General features: G+C 46.4%; 2 protein-coding genes across 3 annotated transcripts in view; both read left to right on the top strand.

Annotated features, from left to right (window-relative positions):
• The first annotated feature begins 451 nt into the window (after positions 1-451).
• Positions 452-10,412, top strand: Mrps15 (mitochondrial ribosomal protein S15). The gene is made up of 8 exons (XM_005353257.3): positions 452-652; positions 871-912; positions 2,614-2,692; positions 4,775-4,823; positions 5,757-5,841; positions 8,243-8,301; positions 9,847-10,038; positions 10,248-10,412. Exons 1-8 carry the CDS (start codon positions 490-492, stop codon positions 10,383-10,385), a joined length of 807 nt encoding a protein of 268 aa, XP_005353314.1. The 5' UTR covers positions 452-489; the 3' UTR covers positions 10,386-10,412.
• A 2,782-nt stretch (positions 10,413-13,194) lies between these two features.
• Oscp1 (organic solute carrier partner 1) overlaps positions 13,195-21,213 on the top strand; it is a 32,759-nt gene continuing 24,740 nt past the window's right edge. Inside the window, exons 1-2 of one of the 2 annotated variants that reach the window (XM_005353256.2) lie at positions 13,451-13,562; positions 19,862-19,891. In XM_005353256.2, the coding sequence (XP_005353313.1) occupies positions 13,451-13,562; positions 19,862-19,891 (142 nt within the window). Of the gene's footprint in view, positions 13,563-19,861; positions 19,892-21,213 lie in introns of both variants that reach the window. The other variant, XM_005353255.2, reaches the window with a different exon arrangement.

Below are 21,213 nucleotides of genomic sequence, written 5' to 3'. Positions count from 1 at the left end.
TAGGATTACAGACACATGCCACTACATCCAATGTGTATGTACTGCTGGGGATCCAACCGAGGACTCTTCATTCTAGTCAGAGACTCTGCTAAGCGAACTACAACCCCAGCTGCCCAAACCCCTGCATATCTGATATGCAGGATACCTGATATACGACCCCTGTGAAAGGGTCTTTTTCTACTCGCCCCCTGACACACACACGCGCGCGCACACACGGGTAGCAATCCATAGGTTGAGACACACTGACCTAAAGTCAGTAGGAAAAATTAAGGCCGAATGCAAGGTCAATAAGTGACATTTTAGAGTTTACACAGAGCGCTTTGCCGGGCCACCCACCAGGATAACCCAATCAGCTCCACTCCAGTTCCTCTGCACCCAACCAATCCATTGCTCAGCCTTCGGCTACTTTTGTCGAAGGCGCGCCTCGATTGGTCGAGCCTGAACCGTCATGGCTGCGCCCATGTAACCGGCCCCACCGCAGAGCGGTCAATGGCGGCGCAGGCCCGCGGGTCAGGAGTCACCATGCTGCGGGCGGCGTGGCGCGCGCTGAGCTCTGTTCGTGCCCAGGCAGTGGCACAGGCTCCGGGGTCTGCGCTGCGAGGCGGAGGAAGCGCCAGTCTGCCTTCAGCACGCTGCGGCCTGCAGACTCCGAGTGAGCAGCCGAGCAGGGGCCAGGGGAGCTGGGCGAGGATGGAGGGTACCAGGCACCCGGAGACTGGAGAGAGGCAGTGGAAGGATGCGAAGCCAATGGTGGTGGCTCGGGAAGGAGTGATGAAGTGGGAGTTGGGTGCAGGTGCACGCAGTCCGTGGTAGGAGGGTCGTGTCGGGCTGCGGAAGGAAATGAGTCTCAGCCTTTTCTGTTCTGCATAGGTCTCCTGCTTGCCGCCCGTGCATACGCCACCCAGAAACCAGGTAGGAGGGCTAGGTTGAGACTGGACGCCGAAGAGACCCCGCCGGGACAGCTTGGGGTGGACAAGGGACAGAGGTGGAGCGCTCCTACATCCACGTCTTATAGAACCCTAACGAGGAGGCAGGAGTAAGAGTTTTCGAGTGGAATACTAGTGAAAATGAGTGAGTTCTTGGCTGGCCAGCCACACCAGACCTTCCCAGAGTGGAACGCTTTTTATCTGCCACTCTGACTTGTAGGGTGTTGTTTCTCACCCCCAAGTTAGTATGCCTTAGGGCCCTCTAAGGAACAAATATTATTTGAGGCTAGTTTACTTTGTGTGAACCAGTGCTGACATGAGCGTCAAAGGATCCATTGAAACACGTTGTTATTAGGAGTCAATCATGCTAACATATGAAAAACACCCTTAGGCCGGGCGATGATAGCGCACGCCTTTAATCCCAGAACTCGGGAGGCAGAGGCAGGTGGATCTCTGTGAGTTCGAGACCAGCCTGGTCTATAGAGCTAGTTCCAGGACAGGCTCCAAAGCCACAGAGAAACCCTGTCTTGAAAAAGCAAAAACAAACAAACAAACAAAAAAAAAAAAAAAAACCTTAGCCCTGTGTTCAATAAATCGTAAGGTGTAATCATAGTTATCGCTTCTAGCGTCATTTACCTAGTGGCCGAGCAGAGTCTGACTTAAGAGGATAGATCATCTTGGTTGGACTGGACTGGGTTGCACTCCAGGGACACAGTAGGAATGCGTGGGCCAAAGCTGAGCTTTTGGTAATCCATACTAGATACTGACATTTTCCCCAAGGCTAGCTGCACTCTCTTGTAACTGGAGGTTTCTCCTCCAATCCAGCCCCGCAGGCGCTTTTAAAATAACCACTCAGAGGCTTAATATTAATTACACACTGTTTAGCCTGTTTGCTTAGGCTTATTATTAACTAGCTCTTACAACTTAATTAACCCCTTTCTGTTAGTCTATATTTTACCACGAGGCTCATGGCTTGTGACCTCACATCTTGCTTCTCCAGTGACTGCTGGCATCTCCCTGACTCCGCCTTCTTTCTCCATCTATCTCTGTTTGGATTCCCCCCTTGGCTCTCTTCTGCCCTGAAAACATTCATAGCATACAGAGGGGTATCCCACATCGCTTTCTCTGCCCCTTTATTTCATTCATTTGTCAGCCAATCAGCAAGCTTTGTTAAGTGCTTATTCTAGGTCAGACCATGAACCAGACTAGGAATTAAGTGGTTCAAAGGAAGCCAGGTTCACTCCTATCCACGGGAGAACCTGTCCCAGTGTGGAACTGTAGAACCAAGTGGGTTTGTGAGAAGTACCGCCACGGTATATGTCTTAAGAAAGACCATCTGGGGGCTGGAGAGATGGTTCCGCAGTTAAGAGCATTGACTGCTCTTCCAGAGGACCTGGATTCAATTCCCAGCACCCAAATGGCAGCTCACAACTGTGTGTCACTCCAAACTCAGACAAACATGCAGGCAAGACACCAATGCACCATAAAATAAAAACAAATAAATAAAAAACAAAGACCATCTGTTTGCAGTGTGACATATGAAGCAGGTGCCCACAGGGCTCTCAAAAAAGAAACTAAGCATTTTGACCCCAGGCATTTCTCACGGATTTGGGGAGTGAGTGAGAGGAGGAGAGCCTGGGAGAATGAGAGTTAATCCTGTCTTCCGTTCCATTCCTGTATTTGACAGTCCAGCCCAGCCGAGATGATGAGCCACCCCCTTCCGCGTTCATCAAAGAATACAACAGCATCCTTCCCAACATGGAGAAGTACGCAGGGAGAAACCTACTGGAGGACACAGGAGTCCTAGGAGGCTGGACAGGGAGTGGGGGAAGGGAGACTTTACAGCCTTGGCCTGTTGTACTTAAAGTTTGATTATGTGGGGCCCTGGGTGGGGTGAGCACTGGGAAGCACCCCCAGGATGCTGGGCTCGGGTGACTGGTGCTCATGGAGCTCAACTACCCTTTTCTTCCTGGTTCGCTGAGGGAAGACCTGGTGTCAATAGACACCAAAGAACTTGCATGCTCTTGGTAGAAGTCTATCTTCTCTTGACCTCACAAAAGCCCCGGGAGGAAAGAAATTGAATCCTATTTGTATTGAATTATTCATGGTCTGTGTTACACATCTAAGGGACAGAGTTAGCACTTAAATCCCGAGCTGTCAGACACCAAAGCCCAGGTCCTTCTCAGCCCCTGTCCAGTGGGAGCTAGGCTGGCTCTAGCCTTGTCTACTGTGCAGTCTGGCTATGTCCAGCTGAGGTGGACATCCTTCCTCTGCCTTCCCCAAGACAAGACCAGAACACTCCAGCCAACAGCCGCAATTATCTAATGTTGTTTTCAGCCCAACAAACCAGAGCCATGTTGCCTTTGAGTCCCTGAGAAATGACTGCCCACTTCTGGAGAGCTACATTTCTTACAGAAGTAACTGTCATTTGTTCTTGCTTTATCGTTTGTTTTGTTTTGTTTTTGTTTTTCAAGACATAGTTTCTCTGTAGCTTTGGAGCCTGTCCTGGAACTAGCTCTTGTAGACCAGGCTGGGCTCAAACTCACAGAGATCCACCTGCCTCTCCTCCCAAGTGCTGGTATTAAAGGCCTGCGCCACCACCACCGCCCGACTGATCTTGCTTTTTCTGTTTGTTTTGTTTTGTTTTTATTTTTCGAGAAGACAGGATTTCTCTGTGTGGCTTTGGAGCCTGTCCTAGAGTTTGCTCTATAGACCAGGCTGGCCTCAAACTCAGAGATCTGCCTGCCTCTGCCTCCTGAATGCTAGGATTAAAGGTGTGTGCCACCACCACCCAGCTATTCTTGCTTTTTAAATCTTATTAACAATTTTTTTTATTATGTGCATGTGTCAGCATGTATGTATGTGCCCGTATGTGTGAGTGCTCACAAGGGCCAGAAGAAGGCAATGGATTTCCTGGAGTTGGAATCACAGGAGGTTGTGAGCCTGCTGATGTGGGTGCTGGGAACCAAATACTAGCTCTTAACCACTGAGCCATCTTTCCAGTGCTCATTTTTTTATTTATATTTACTACTGTGTGTGTGCATGATGGGAGTGGAGACGACATCTATCCAGCTCACTTGTGGAGATCGGAAGACAGCATTGTGGAATCAGTTCTCTTAGAGCCTTATGGTCCTGTGGTCAGCCTTAACAGCACCTTTATACATCTGATCAGCCCCGTTCTTGGGGGTTTTTTTTGTTTGTTTGTTTGTTTGTTTTTTGTTTGTTTTTTTTTTTTTATTTATGTGTATGTTTTGCCCACATAAATGTATATGTACCACATGTGTGCCTAGTACATACAATGCAGTCAGAAGAGGGCATTGGATCCCCTGGAACTGGAGTTATATATGATAATAAGCCACCAAGTAGGGGGCTGGAAACTGAACTTGGGTCCTCTGCAAGAGCACCAAGTGCTTTTAACCACTGAGCCATCTCTCCAGGACTACCACCTTTAAGATAAGGTCTCTCTTTCCCATTTTCCCTTTTTAAACTACTGTCAACTAGTTGAAATGACTAGTAGTTGGACTAGCTAGATGGCTCGGTAGTCCGGAGTGTTGTCACAAGTCCAGAGGACACAAGTTTTGTTCCCAGCACCCATACCAGACAGCTGAGTTACCTATAACTCAGAGCTGCAGGGTGTCACACATCTTGTGGCCTCCACAGGACCGGCACACATACAAATTTTTTTTTTTTTTTTTGGAGATAGGGTTTCTCCGTAGCTTTTTGCCTCCCAAGTCCTGGGATTAAAGGCGTGCGCCGCCACCGCCTGACCCAAATACATAAATTTTTAAAGGAAAAAGCATTTCTTCCCCTTCCCAGTGCTTGTCTCATTGCTCTGTTTTTTTCCACAGGGTTGATGATGTTGTGAAAAGAATCTTGTCTTTGGAAATGGCCAACAAGGTGAGTTCCTGTGCTGCCCTAAGTCTTGGCCTCCCTCAGTCCACTCCCTGGGAACCCCTTCCATCCCTACACCCTAGGCTTCCCAGTTAGAACGTTTATCCCAGTGTTATGCTCTATCCAAAGTAAGCACTGAGAAGAGAGGGAGTTTTGCTCCTCCATGGCACCGCTGACGTCTGAGAAACAGTAGGTGTGCAGTAAACACGTTGTCTTAGTCATTTTTTTTTTCCTGTAAAATGGCACTGTGACCAAAGAAACTCTTATGGGCCTGGCTTGCAGTTTCAGAGGTTTAGTTCATGATCATCATAGCAGGGAGCATGGTGGCATGCATGTAGACACAGGATCAGTAGCTGAGAACTACATCCTAATCCATAAGCAGAGAGATACTAGAGCAAGCTTAGTTTCTGAAAGTCCAAAGCCCACCCCCAGTGACACACTTCCTCCAACTAGGCCACCTCCTGATCCTTCTCAAGTAACACCAGTCCCCGGTGACCAAACATTCAAATATATGAACTGGGGGCCATTTTTATTCAAACATCACAGATGTGTACATAAATGAGTAAACAAATTTTTTTTTTTTTCGAGACAGGATTTCTCTGTAGCTTTTGGTTGCTGTCCTGGAACTAGCTCTTCTAGACCAGGCTGGCCTCGAACTCACAGAGATCCACCTGCCTCTGCCTCTCGAGTGCTGGGATTAAAGGCGACCGCCCGGCCAAGTAAGCAAATTTTAAGGCTATTAAGCCAACAAACTATTTCTCTTATCTCCGTTTTTACTTTGGGCTCCTGAGGATATGAGTAGCAATGTGGTTGACCAAGGCCACAGTGAATGCAGTTTTTCTGGGCCTCGCTGCCATGACTGCAGCCTTCTAGTCAGGAAGGTTAGTCTTTAGAGGATCATATACCAAACACATTTCCCCCAATTTCTGTCTTCAACAGAAAGAGAAGTCAAAAGTCAAGCAAGAACAATTGATGAACAAGATTGCAGAAAACCCTGAGGATTCCAGAACCTTGGAGGCTCGAAGTTGGTCCAGGGGCCCTTGGAAGTGGGGGTACCAGGTGCTAGCTGACACCTGGTCTAGGAGGGCTCTTGATGTGGCTTGGGAAGGGGAGAGACATGATGGACTGGAACTCCGGTCCTGCCCATTGCTCTGTGTGAAGTCACACAGATCACCTATCTTCTCTAGGTCCCCTGATTCCTACTCTAAAGATGGAGCTAGCTGGGGACAGGGCAGAAGACTGTGTCCTACATTATGGCAAGACTGTGAATCTAGAGAATAAGAACACACCCTGAAAACAGAAGATGAGGCTAGTAGCAGTGAGACATCTGTGGAGTGCTACCGTGCCCATTGGCATGGGACATTTCCATGTTCCTATTTTAGTTTCCAGCTGGAATTAGCAATAGCAATTGTTAAATGTGAGTGAAAGCCCCTCTTGCGTTGAACCAAGGAGCAGCAGTTGAGCCAAGGGGTGAATTGGCGGCCCCACGCAGTGTCTGTCTTTTTCCGTCCCTGTTGCCATTACCCTACATTACAGCTTCTATCACTGCCTCCCTCTTCGTCATTCATTCACTTTTTTAAAAATTTATTTTGTTAGCCAGGCAGTGGTGGTGCACACACCTTTAATCCCAGCACTCGGGAGGCAGAGGTAGGGGGATCTCTGTGAGTTTGAGGCCAGCCTGATCTGCAAAGTAAGTTCCAGGACAGGCTCCTAAAACTACACAGAGAAATCCTGTCTCGAAAAACCAAAGGGAATTTTTTTTTGTTCTGTTAATGTATATGGGTATTATGCCTGCATGTATGCCTGTACTGTGTGTGTGCATCATGTCAGCAGAAGTCAGAAAGGGGCTTCAGGTCCCCTGGAACTGGAGTTACAGACTGTTGTGAGCCACCGTGAGCTGGGAATCGAACTTGGGTCCTCTGGAATAGCAACTATTCTTAACCCTGCACCACCTCTCCATCTTGTAAGTTAGAAGTTTTAGTTCTAAAAACTTAATAATGAAAGCACAGAAAAAGGGTAGGTTTTAAGTTTATTCTTTATTATTATTGTGTGTGAAAGTATATGATGTGTGGGTACATGTACACGTGCCACACAAGGAACCTGTCTGGAAATTTGAGAACAGTTTTCACAAGTCTATTCCTTTCTCCACCATGGATTCCAGAGATTGAGCTCAGGGTGCCACAAGCACCTTTACCCACCCAGCCACCTTCTGGATGGACTCTTGACAGCTTTAGAGTCTGAGATTAATGCATTGTCTGGGACCTCTAGTACAGTCATGAATCATTAACCTACGCTAGAGTTAATTCCTGAATTTAATGCTCTTTAAGTGTGTTCAAACTGTGGCCCACAGGCTGCATGTGCCTCAGGTAGCTATGAGTGGAGCCCAATTCAACACAAAACCACAAGCTTAATTAAAACATTGAGGGGTGCCGGGCGATGGTGGCGCACGCCTTTAATCCCAGCACTTGGGAGGCAGAGGCAGGCGGATCTCTGTGAGTTCGAGACCAGCCTGGTCTACAAGAGCTAGTTCCAGGACAGGCTCCAAAACCTCAGAGAAACCCTGACTCGAAAAACCAAAAAAAAAAAAAAAAAAAAACACATTGAGGGGTTTTCGGTTTTGTTGTTGTTTTTAGGGTGTTTGTCTTTTTTTCTTTTAGACCACTGGTTCTCAATCTTCCTAATGTTGCAACCCTTTAGTACAGTTCTTCATGTTGTGGTTGCTACTTCATAACTAATTTTGCTACTGATATGATCATAATGTAAACATCTGATATGCAGGATATCTGATGTGTGTTTCCCAAAGGGGTTGAAACTCACAGATTGAGAATCACTGTTTCAGACATTGTCTTACTCTGTAGCCCCTGCTGGCCTGACACTTGTGGTGTCAGCAAGCTCACAGAGATCCACCTGCCTATGCCTCCATTGTTTTTGTGACCGAACGCATTGTTCTCGGGCGTGAGCTTTGCACATGAAAACACTAAGGCACAGTGTCACAAAATAGGACGAAACTTTTGCCATTCAGAGTGCTGTTTACCAGCCAGGCAGTGTTATACCCACAATTCTAGGTAGAGTAGGCAGAGGCAGAAGGATTACAAGTTTAGTCTGGGCTCCATAGCAAGTGTAAGGTCAGACCGAGCGTCATAGTGAGTCCGTCAGCCACCTTTTCCCACTGCCTCTCACATACTCAATGCTATTTGCTATGAAGGATAATGACCTTTACAGATTAAAGTAATTTCCTTTGCTTTTCTAGTAGGACGATAATCCATAGTCTTTTGAGATCTTGCAATTCAGAGTGCTTTGGGGTTGAGAAAGAGCTATACAAAAGCATTGGTGATTGTTACTCCTTTGGTTTTAAAACACGAGGTGGGCCTGGGCACTTCCTTCCTCTGTGCCCAGCTCTCATCCTCTGTGGTTTGTGGTTTCAGTTGTTGCCTTGACTGTCAGGATCCGCAGTTATGAAGAACATATGCAGAAACATCGGAAGGTAAACCCCGGGCTTCACATGCAGTTAATCCACAGTAGGCTGAGGGAGGGGACCCTGGGGTCTTGGGAGTAAAGGGCTGTGGAGCCTAAGAAGCCAGTGACACTTCAACTCTAGTAGGAAGACACTCCCTTCCTGCCTCTAGAGGGACAAAGGGATCCTTACAGGACTCTGCTGAGGGTCATCAGTGGTCAAGAAAACAGACTGCCAACCTTGGTCACATTGGACACATAGTGGGTGCTTAATACATATTTGCTGAGTGCACGGGCAGTCATGACCTGTTCAAATCCTAGCTCTGTTGGTTCTACTTAAAGTCACTGTGACTTTAGGAAGCTTATTGGTCTGAACCTGTGTTTTCACAATCTGTAACACAGGACTGCAAGGATTACAAGAATCGGTACTAGCAGTTGGTGTCGTGCATGGCAGTTCTCTAGGCTCTTAGCATCATCTCTCGTAAACCTTGGAGTTCCTTTCAGTTTCTTTCTAATCTTCCAGAGGAGCAGTCTTGCCATGGAGTGCCATTATTCCTCAGGAGACACTGCTAGGAATGATGCCTGACACTTGAAATGAGGCAGTCTTGCCAAGGGTTTCATATTCTTTTTTTTTTCTTTTCTTTCTTTCTTTTTTTAATTTTGGTTTTTCAAGACAGGGTTTCTCTGTGTAGCTTTGGAGCCTGTCCTAGTACTAGTTCCATAGACCAGGCTGGCCTTGAACTCAGAGCTCCACCCGTCTCTGCCTCCCAAGTGCTGGGATTAAAGACGTGTGCCACCACCGCCCAGCAAAGACTCCACATTCTTAACCACTCACTGCTCAGCTGAGCAGCACAGAGCTGCCAGAAGTAGGAAATTGCCGTTGTTTTGGACCCTGTGTTCAGGCTGACTTTGAACTCTCCACCCTTTGCTTCAGCTGCCTGAGAACTAAATTATAGGGTATGTGCCATCACACCCAGCTACTTGTGGTTTTCTAATAAGTATGAAATTGTGAACACAGACTGGTCTAGCCTTGAATACTCCCAATAGCTGGTTGAGCATGCTCTTTGGAAACCAGTTTTGCTCATTTGAGGTATAGAATTCTAGAGCCCCTCACAGAGCAGGACCTAGAACAGAGGATAAGGTCCTGTTTCTCCCTTCTCAATCTGACAGTCTGCTAAGTGCTGGAGAAGCTGAGTAGATGGTATAGGGGAGAGTCACCCAGTCAGTAGACCCATTTGAAGGCTTGACCTCAGGGTACTGAAAGTCAAACCAGCTCACACCTTTATTCTACTGTCTGTAACCATGAACATTGACAGTGCCTCCTGCAGAACTGTAGTAATGTTTGCATAAGATTGTTGGGATGGTTCACTGAAATGACCATACATCATTAATGGTAAATAATGTTAATATTTATAGAATACTAAAAGTAAGAGTAGTAAGTATGGTGGCTTAGGCCTGTCATCCCAGCAAGTAGGAAGCTGAGACAGGAGAATTACCATGTGCTTGAGGTCAGCCTGGGGTACAGAGTAAGACCTTGTCTCAAACCAACATAATAGTGATACAGAATCCTCTATAGGACAAAGCCCACAAACGCCATCTGCTGATGAGCATCGACCGAAGGAATAAGATGCTCAAACTCCTCCGTCAGACCAACTATGAAGTCTTCGAAAAGGCGTGCAAGGAGCTAGGGGTGGAATATACCATACCTCCTCTGCATGCCCAAAAGGTCCATCGCCGCATTCTGGCCAAGAAAGCTCTGTGCATTCGGGTAAGAATCAGTACAGTTGGTTGCTTTGATCAGTCTCCCTGGACTGAGGTGCACAGTAGAAGGGAGAAGTTGTCTGTTTCTGACCATGGCTTAGAACTGGCCTGGTCACCAGCACATGGAGAAAGAACGAGGTTCCATCAAGATAGCTCCCATAGACCTGCCCTGCAAAAAAATGACAAAGTCTTTTCCTTCTCCCTTTCCACCACCAGGTTTTCCAGGAGGTTCAAAAGCTAAAGAAGCAAAGAAAGGCTTTAAAAGATGCTGCAGCAGCTGCCAAAAAACAACGTAACCAGGAGGTACCAAAGGACCCTTCCCAAGCCCTACCAGACATGACCAGAAAAAACTAATAAAGTCTGTTCTGCCTTGAAGAATGATAGAAGATGGCCTTCCTTTCAGCCTGAGAAAGAGGGATTTGTTCTCCATTTGGCCCTGGGATCTCAGAGGCAGAGACCCTGCCTTCACCCAGTGGATACAATCATAGAAACATGTCATGTTGTATGTTTCTGAGAAGTAATGCTGACTGGATAGCAGGGCAGCTGTAGGAGCTGTCTCCTGGACTGGGCCCCAAAAGATGGAGTTACTGCGCAGAGACAATGGCGTGTTGGCACTGCAAGTTAGAAGGGAAAGAGATCTAGAGGTACTCATTCAGGGACAGTGGGACTCAGAAATTCAATATACAACATTGGAGTTAGGGCTTCAGCATTCAGTTCAGGGCTGGAGAGATGGCTCAGCGGTTAAGAGCACTGGCTGTTCTTCCAGAGGACCCAGGTCCAATTCCTAGCACCCACATGACAGCTAACAACTGTCTGTAACTCCAGTTTCTGGGGATCTGATACCTTCACACCAATTCATATAAAATAAAATTAACTAAATTATTTTTAAAAAAATTCAGTTCATATTGAAGAACTTTGGACCTCATTCTGAGGAGGGAAACACCACAAAGAGAAAGATATGTTGCTACCAAAGAACACTCGGAAGATCAGGGCTGAGGTCTGAACGCGAGCAGTTTGGGAGCTGTTAAATAACTGAAGCCCTAGGTGTTTAATAGCCGAGGGATACAGGGCTGCGGTGCTTGACTGCCTGTAATTCCAGCTCTCCAGAGAGGCACGACCTTCATTTCAAGGTCATCATTGGCTGCAACTAGTTTGAGGCCAGTCTGAACTAAGTGGAAAGCCTTTCTCCAAGAGTTTAAATTACTCAAGAAAGCAGTGTAAAAGAAAAATAGGCCATGTCAGGGTGGGAAGAATGACTCCTGAGGGCACAGGAGCCCCTAGAGATGAAGGAGAGGGTGAGTAGGTAGAAAGAATCAAAAGTGAAGATGAAGCCAGGTGGTGGTGGCGGCAGAGGCAGGTGGTTGTGAGTTCAAGGACCGCCTGGACTACACGAAGAAACCCTTTGTGGGGATGGGGGCCAGTGAAGATGAATTGTATGATTATCCCCTCCAGGAACAATGAGACTTTAATGAAATGGGCCTAGAGTGGCCTAGAGGTCCTATGTTACAGGTGCAAGTGACAACTTTTCAGGAGACTGGAGGGTAAGGAGAAAAACCACAGCCGTGGATCAGGCCTGCAGGGATGGCACTGTTTTAAATGCCAACTTGGGCACTTATCTTGCCTGATATTCAGATCCTGAAGATGCCCCCCACCCTGCCCCCTGACCTAAGACACGGCCCTAGTCCTGGCTGTCCTGGAACTTGCTATGTAGACCAGGCTGGACTCTGCCTACAGAGTGTTGGGATCAAAGGTGTGTCTCATCACTCCTTGCTCTGCCTTGATTCCAAAATCCATATACTGTCTGACTCCGAGGGAGAAAAGTCTAAGAGAAAGGAAGTCTGTTTTGACAAAACTTCAGATACTTTTGGGAGTTATGTGCGTAACAAAATGCAGAGGCTCAGCATAATATAAGGATGTTTATTACAGGTGGAACTGGGGTGTTAGGAAGCTCAAGTTGTAGGAGACAATTTCAAAAAGGAAAGAAGAAGAGGCAGGCGGATCTCTGTGAGTTCGAGACCAGCCTGGTCTACAAGAGCTAGTTCCAGGACAGGCTCCAAAAACCACAGAGAAACCCTGTCTCGAAAAAAAAAAAAAAATCAAAAAGGAAAGAAGAGAGGAGAAAAGGAAAACAACCACCGAGTGTGACGTGGAGGATGCCAGAAGCAGGAAGCCATTAAAAGAATGTGGGAATGTGGGGGCTCCAAAGCTACAGAGAAACCCTGTCTCGAAAAAAACCAAAAAAAAAAAAAAAAAAAAGGAATGTGGGGGAGGGGGGACCACTTGGTTTTGTTCTTGTTTTGGGCTTTGGTTTTTGGGAGAGGGTTTATTTGTGTGGCCTTGGCTATCCTAGAACTAACCCCACAGACCAGGCTGGGCTTGAACTCACAGAGATCCACTTGCTTCTGCAAGTGCTGGGATTAAAAGCTTGCACCACTGCCGCTGCCACCATCACCAGGCCTGGAATGTGCTGGGTTTTTTTAAAACAATGTCTTCTGAAATTTAGTCCAGCAGTCAGTGTAGCAGTGCAGTGATACGAAGGAACAGAAATACAGAAAGGGACATTAAGGAATAAAAGTGAGAAAAAATTATGTGAGAAAAAGTATTTGGCGGCTGATTATTAATAGGACCCAGGGAGGTGTATGTGGGAGCCAAAGCTCAAGACTCAAGATTGCTGTGGTTGGAGGGGGAAATGATTAGCAGTAACACTGAAGTCTACAGGAATCCACTGAAAAGAACCGGCCGAAACTAATCCTGGAGCGGAAGGTGGAGGAGAGCAGTCTGCGGAGCCTACTTAAACCATGGGGGAGGGCCGGGCCGGATTGCGTCACTGAGTAGGAAATCTGGTGTGGCAGCGCTTTCGGGAGGGTTTAAGAAGGAAATATAAATGATAACGCATCGAGATGAGGGACTGTATAGCTCAGGGTGCCTTCATGGCACTTGCCGTGATCTCACTGGTTCCTCTGAGCATATCTAGGAGGTGGCTGACAAATCTGCCTGGAGCAGCACAGCGACGACATCGGACCGCGACTCTAGGTCGGCTGGGCGGCTCCCAGGACGCTGGGGCTGACTTTCCTTGTTCACCCCGCGGGAAGGCTGGGGCCTGGCTGTGCCGCGGCACACCAAACGGGGATGACCGGAAGACTCGGCGTGCTGGCTCCAATGGAAAACTCAAAACAAGCGCTCCCCGGAGGCCAACGTCGTGCCTCCGTTCGGACCAATCCCCTAAAGCGGTGTTTGTCATCTACCCCAATGAGCCCCGGCTCTTGGGCCACTTCACATCAAACCGCCCTCTGATTGGTTCATCTTTCCGGTCCGCGGCGTTGCCCCAGCAACCGAACTGTGGGACGCGGAGGGGCCTCCAGGCTGCTAAATCAAACCGTGGGGCTCTTCCTTCACCTACCCTGCGGGTTTCCTGCACCATGTCGGTGCGGACTCTGCCGCTGCTCTTTTTGAACTTGGGCGGGGAGATGCTTTACGTCCTGGACCAGCGGCTGAGGGCCCAGAACATCCCCGGAGACAAGGCCCGCAAAAGTAAGAGGCACCCGCAGCCTGCTTCCCTTATCACTGCGCTTAGTGTTCCCATCCAGACCCTAAGCCTAGCCCTTCCCAATCCCCCACGCGCCCAGCTCTCCCGCCTCCGCCTTCGTACCTAAGGCCAGATTGGCATCTCCACCTTCCCTCCTATCCCATCAGCTAGACCAAGGCCTCTGCGAACTTCACTTTGACAGCCGGGTACCTTTCTCACAAGATGCAGCGCCTATGCAGTTGGAAGACCTCAGGAGTCAAATTCTCAATTTTCCAAAAGAGCATTTCCCCACAGAGAAACCTAACACCTGTATTGGACATACTCAAAGTACTTGAACCCTAGATGATTTCCCAGTCTCTTGAATTTTTCCCCCTTCCAAAAGTAGTTCCCGGCGCTCACCTGGCAATAAGCCTTTGGCTAGTACCACCATCCTCTTCAACCCCCACAGAACAGATGCTGATCACCCGGTGTTTCTGTCCTCCCACGTACGCTAAAGACTAGTCTTGCTCAATTCAGAAGCCATTTCTAGAAGTGTAGGGGCCTAAAGTAATAGAGATAAGAATGAAAACCTATTTCTTTACCTTTTCAAGTGTGGGAGGGGAATGCAATTGTGAAAATATTGGAAAACGTGTAAGTGCAAAATTATGCTATGTGTAATTCATAGAGAAACGACCACCCAGAATACGCCGTCTCAGCCAACGGCTTCATTCACCAAATTTCCTGGGATTAAGTATGAGCTATTATATCTCTAGGGAGAGGCGTAAAAGTTTCTATAAAGAAAGACAGTTGACACGACACTAATGAAAACACTATCCTTTCTCAACAGCTAATGTACACACTCGGGTACTGTTGGGTCTGACTGCGTGTAAGTTCATGCACAGACAGATAACAGAACTCCCTAGATCATTCCCTTTGATTCATATGGAGCATTGCTACCAGGGGGCTTTACAAAATACAAATCTGCAGGCAGATTTGCGCTCCTGTCTAAATGGAGGCCAAGTCCTATGCAAGACACATCGGGGCCCTTCGCAGTCTGATTTTCCATCATTGCTTGATTCACACTTTGAGTGCTAATCACACCAGAGTATATGTAGTTCTTTAAACTATGTCCTTCATGACTCCATGCTTGTGATCCCTGCCCATCCATCCTTTCCCTCGCCTGTACTATTGACTGAAGAATCGTTGTCCTTAGGAAAAGGACTTTCTGTGTGCTCCCAGCGCCCTGCCTGTGCTTCTCTCTACACCTGGCTCTTTAGACTCATCTGTTCACGCGTGTCTCCCTACGTGTTTGTCTGACTCATGTCTGTACCGCAGCGTCTAGCATTCAGTGCCCAGGTCACAATAAGTCAGAGCTTGGTAAAGGTTTGCTGAACCACTTGGCAGATTTATATGGCACTGTGTTCCTTCCTCAGGAGGCTTCTATGTTTCTTGATGCCTGTGTAACATGATTCCACTCAGGCTAATGACCCTAGTGTGGTGACAGGCTAGCTTTCTCTAGGTAGTCTGTCTCTTGGAAGACAATGTAAATCAGCAATTAAGAGTGTGCCCTTTGGCCGGGCGGTGGTGGCGCACGCCTTTAATCCCAGCACTCGGGAGGCAGAAGCAGGCGGATCTCTGGGAGTTCGAGGCCAGCCTGGTCTACAAGAGCTAGTTCCAGGACTGGCACCAAAGCTACAGAGAAACCCTGTCTTGAAAAAAAACAAAAAAAAAGTGTGCCCTTTGGAGGCATGCATGGCACGTCTAGATCCCATATTTAGCTAGTTGCATGATCTTGAGGTGTAGCCTCTGAGCCCGTCTTTCTATACAATGGTAATAGCAATACACTCCTGAAAGCCGAGCTGTAGGGATTGAGTGAACATGCATTTTACGTTCACACAATCAGTAGTTGATATTGTCTTTTGGAAGGCGATCTGGGCGAGGTTCTGTAAATAGGAAGACTCAGTCTTTAAGAGCTGTAGTCCCAGGCTGAAAGAACGGGATCTGCAGCGAAGAGCACAAGCTCTACTTTCAGAGGACCAATGTTCCATCCCCAGCATCCTCTGGGAAGTTTACAGCCACCTGTAACTCCAACTGCAGGGAATCCAGCACCCTCCTCTGTCTGCCCAGAGCCCCTGTACTTACATGCATATACCCAGACATATACACATAATTAAAAATAAAAATTTAGGGGTTGGGGATTTAGCTCAGTGGTAGAGCGCTTGCCTAGCAAGTGCAAGGCCCTGGGTTCGGTCCTCAGCTTCAGAAAAAAAGAAAAGAAAAATTTAACTGGGTGGAGTCGCACATGTCTTTTTTTTTAATATGTTAAAGACTTATTTATTATGTATACAATGTTCTGCTAACATGTACACGCCAGAAGAGGGCACCAGATCTCACTATAGATGGTTGTGAGCCACCATGTGGTTGCTGGGAATTGAACTCAGGACCTTTGGAAGAACAGGCAATGCTCTTAACCTCTGAGCCATCTCTCCAGCCCCGTAGCACATGTCTTTAATCCCAGCTCTCAGGAAGCAGAGGTAGGAAGATCTCTGTGAGTTTGAGGTCAGCCTTACCTACAGAATGAGTTCCAGGACAGCCAGAGCTACACAGAGAAACAAGGTCTTGAAAAACAAACCCAATAAATAAATAAACAAAATAAAATAAAAAATGTAAAACCAAGAACTGTAGTCCTTAATCCAGGCACTTGGGTGGCTGAGGCAAGAGATCGCTGCAAGTTCAAGACCAGCCTGGCACTACATAGTAAGACCCTGTCCAAAGTTATATATATATATATGGAAAGCCCACTATTTTGGTTTTCTGAGATAGGGTTTCATGTAGCAAAGGCTGGCCTTGAGCTTCTGATTCCCCTGTTCTCACCACTCCTGCATTGGTATCACGGTTGTGTGCCATTTTACCCAGAAAAAAAAATGTTTAAGAGTGATAGTCTTCCTGGTTTACCTAGATTCAGTTTTATGGACTTCAGACACCTGTAGTAATTCATTATCATATAATCACCCATCCTACAGTTTTTGGCAGATGTCACACCAAGTGAAATTCTAGGGAAAACTGGATTGAGCCTTTCTGTACACTTCCTGAAAGTGGGGCTATTGGTGAGTCCAGTCTATGTCCGAGTCTAAGACTCAAGACAAATATCTATAGTGACAACAATAAAATATTTCTTTTGCATTGTTGAAACAAGGTTCCTGCTGTAGCTGTCCCCAAACTCAGTAGCACGGATTGACCTGGAATTCTCCACAGTCCTCTTGCCTCGGCCCCTAAATTCTGGGATTATAGGCACAAGCCACCACTCGGACTATTGAAACAGTTTTTCAATTATGTCAATCCTTCACTGAAACACCTTGATGCCCAGAGCTCCTCTATCATATAGATAACACACTACCACCTGAATTTACAAGAAAAAACAAAGCTGCTTTGCCTAGGGTTGCATAGCTGGTGGGAGGAGTCAGTCATTTGACAACTCCTACTCCTAACCAGCTTGTGCTGCCTTACCTGAAGGGATTGGATGGAAATTTTGTGGGGTTTGGTAGGTCAGGAGGCGAGGGAAGGCTTTGAAATGCGCACACACATACGCACTCGTGTAAATGCACACAATGTGTGTGTGTGTGTGTGTGTGTGTGTGTGTGTGTATGCATAGCGTATACCCATCAAGTGTCTAAAAGAAATAATGATGTAGTTGACCAGTGAGGCCTTGTAGGAGAAAAAGAAAGCAAAACAGCGTAAGGCTAGAAGCTGAGAGCATGTCTGTTCTATCGAAGCTGGTATTGCTGTAGGAGCTGGAGCCTGTGCCATGGTGACAGGTGCCTATACCCAGGCCTGTAAAAGCACAGACATGGTAAATTAGTCCTCGTGGATGCTTTGAAGGAAATCGTATTTCTTGGAGCTGTTTTCATTATCTTACACACCTAATTGGTCTCCTGGAGGCCGTCCCTGTTCCCACAAGGCCGGTGCAGACATTGCTGTTCCTCCCATAATGCAGCCAGAGTTTAGTGCTGCACAGAAAGGAAGTGTGCTCTTACTGTGAGAGTTGCATACTTAATGTTGTCTCACGTTTTAAGCTGTAGAGTGGGCAATAAAAGCTACCTTTTGCCTCACTTCTGTCCTCATAAAAGCCCTGCAACTAAAACCCTGTTAAATTTTGTTTACCTTCCTTATTATGGGAGAGGAAACTGAGACACGTGACCACGTGACTGTGGAGTGGCTTTTTGTTTTTGTTTTGTTCGTTTGCTGGTTTTTTGTTTTGTTTTACTTTGTTTTCCTAAGACATGTAGTACTGAAGGACTAAATAGCAGTGGGGTTCTGTTCTGATTTTTCTGGGTGAAATTTAACAGCCAGCCCTGGAACCCATGGGTCTACATCCCATGCAAAATATAACTGAAATTGAATTGTCTCAAAATGAGTCATCTGGAGAGCAGAAGACAGGGCTTGTGGTACCTACCCTGCCTCTTTAAAGAAGAAAATGGAGAGGAACCGACAGCTCTCTGGAGCCCTCTGCTGGTTCCGGGTGCCATTGCTAGCTGGAGGCACACTATGCTTCCTGGTGTTTTCCAGTTCTGTTTTAACCACGTTAGGCAAGAGTGTTCCCAGACACATATTCAAGAAGATGAAAACTCTCCATCTCTAAATAACTGAAATCCAGTGATGCTAATACCGCTGAGAAACAGTAGATGTGAATACACTGCCCAAGAAACAATTGCTTTGGGAAGGCCAGACCAGGGCCTACTTCCCCGTCTCACTATCCCCTAAAGCCTGTGACTTTATCACCCTCCCCTTGGGATTGGGAGCTGGACCTAGAGTCTCATGCACACCAGGCAAACGCTTTGCCATTGAGCTACCTCTCCAGCGCACCGGATTTAGAGATAGTGTCTCACTAAGTTGCCTTGGATTCATTCTGTAGGCCCAGCAGATCTTAAATTTTTGACCGTGCCTCAGCCTCCTGAGTAGCTAGAGCTACGGTCCCTTGTGCCACCAGGCCCAGCTAAGGGTGTGACTCTTGAGAGGGAAAGAAGGGGACTTTGAGGGGACTCTGACCTCACAGTGGTACCCACTAGTCTCAAAAGAGCTGTTTGTATTGTATATTGAGGCCCTGCCAGTGTGCGGTGAAGGCATGCATACGTCAGTGTACTTCAGAGATCATTTCCAAGCAATATAGAGGCAAGTGTTTCCCGAAATGCAGCTAGTTGTGAAATGTTTTCTGCGTGTGAATGTATGTAGAGCTCTTGGAAGGGGTGAGAAAGGGAGGCTGTAGACGGAAATGTTCCTACCAACAAAATGAGAAAGTAAAAAAGTTGATGTTCAGGGTTTAGGGTAGAGATCAGTGGTACAACACTTGTCTGCTAAAATGCCCAAGGCCCCAGGTTCAATCCCATCTCTAGGGAGAAAAAAAAGTCAGACTGTTGAAAAAGAAACTCCTTTTTCTGTTTGTTCTTGGAATTATTCTTTATTGGGGAGTTAGTGTTAAAAGTCTGCTTTGAAATACGTATGCTTTTTTTTTTTTTTTGAGGCAGTGTCTCACGCTGTAGACCTGGAACTCAGAAATCTACCTACCTCTGCCTCCCAAGTGCTGAGATTAAAGATGTGCACCACCACACCCGGCGTAGTGTATGTTCTTGCAGTTTCTGGAGCCTTCTGAGAGGAGCCCCAAGATAGCTATCATCCTGAGCTGGTACTTTTTTTTTTTAACTAGTCATTTATCTAGTTTTTATAGATCCTAATTTTTTTTAAATAGTTTCCAATTGAAGGTGGGGCATGCACATAAGACATTAAACTCTACAGGCTGGAGAGACAGCTCAGTGGTTAAGAGCACTGGCTGCTCTTTTGGAGGGCCCAGGCTCAATTCCCAGTACTAACATGGCAGATCACAAGTGTCTGTAAGTCCAGTTCTAGAGGAGGACTCCCCCTTCCGGTCTCCAAGGGCACTAGGCACACATGTGGTATACATGCATGCAGGCAAACATTCACACACTCACACACACAACGCCAGGCAGTGGTGGCACACCTTTAATCCCAGCAGTTGGGAGGCAGAGGCAGGAAGATCTCCGAGTTGGAGGCCAGCATGGTTAGCAGGGCTTGTTCCAGGACAGCCAGGGCTACACAGACTGTCCCGAAAAAAACAACAAAAAAATAAAAAGACATGAAATTATATATATATATATATACATATATATATATATATGTATATATAATGTCTATATATATATATATATCAGGCCAGATGACTAGATATGGTATTTGTAAAGCCTCCATGCAACTAATGTTCTAATGTTCTTGCTTCCTGAACTGATGTTTTTTCTTTGTATGCTTCATATAGATGAATGGACAGAGGTGGACAGAAAACGAGGTATGCTATTTCTGGGCTGCATGCATTTAGTCTGCATCCACAGGGTCACCCAGTCGGTTGTTAGTGGACTTTAAAAGCAGGCCCACTCTTAAGTATGTAGGCTAGAACTAGGTGTGAGTTTCTTCAGCTAAGGCATCGGGCTTACTTTGGAATGTTCTTCTCCAAAGGAATAAACACATTGTGTAAGATGAAAACTCAGCCAACTCTAGCGAAAGGGCTATGCTGCGTCTGAGGGACTTTCCCCCCACTACCATCCCTTTTGTTGTTGTTGTTATTGTTGTTGTTGTTGTTGCTGCTGCAAGCTTTCAGGGACAGCTGAGGCTCCACCTCTGGGTAGGTTGTCATCTGTGGTGGTCCTAAACCGTCCTTCCCGTGCTATCATGTAGGCAGAGAGTTTGCTTCCGTGTGAGCGGCCCTCCTGAGATGTTCCCCGTACACACACAGATACCTGCTGAGCAGCTGAGGAAGATGAAGCATGTGACTGCATGGCTGCCAAGAGTGGGCAGCAGGCATGGATCATGCATGCACTGTTGCCTTATGTTCAGTCTTGTTTCCCGCTCACCCGCAGCTAGCTGCAAACCTGGAAAGGTTGAGGCTTGCTCGGAGCTTTTCTCGATCTTTGTATGCCACAGGTGCCTGCCTTCATTTGACACACGGGAACAGTTTATGCCTATTGTCTGCCATCCTCGGTAGTTTAAATTCTCTCAGCACACCCGATTGCCAGCTGTGTATAGTTGTAATGCTTAAAAGCAGAACGAGGGTAAATATGATCAAAGAACATTATATACATAGGTGAAAATGTCACAACAAATCCCATTATTATGCATAATTAATAGACACTAATAAAAACTTTTTGATTTTTTTGTGCATAAAATATTTGTATATTTAATATATATGAAAGGCCCACTGAAGGCATTTCAATATCTCTGAGTTTGAATTTAAAGGTGTAGGTTTGTTTGTTTTTATTATTGAAAGGAAATTTTTAGCATAATTACATAGATTTTTACATTATTATGAGAGATAATGTTTTTGATTTTGTAAATGTTTTCCTAATTGTGATAGAAATTTACTCAGAGTGTGATATGGTAGAAAGTAAAAACAATTATAAAAGAAAATAAATTGAAAACAAATAATGCCAGGATAGGGAATGAAGAAAAATCTGGAACAATGAGTAAAGACAAAAAGAGTAAAATACCTATCTAGCAAATTTTGATAAATGGATCAAAATGATATATTATTGGATTACAGCATTCTGAATCCCTGTGTGTGTGTGCGTGTGTGTGTATGTGTCAGGGTATAGTAGCACACACCTGTAATCCTAC

This window comes from Microtus ochrogaster, chromosome 10 (assembly GCF_000317375.1).
Source record: "Microtus ochrogaster isolate Prairie Vole_2 chromosome 10, MicOch1.0, whole genome shotgun sequence".
NCBI lineage: Eukaryota > Metazoa > Chordata > Mammalia > Rodentia > Cricetidae > Microtus > Microtus ochrogaster.
This window is presented reverse-complemented; position numbering and strand designations above follow the sequence as displayed.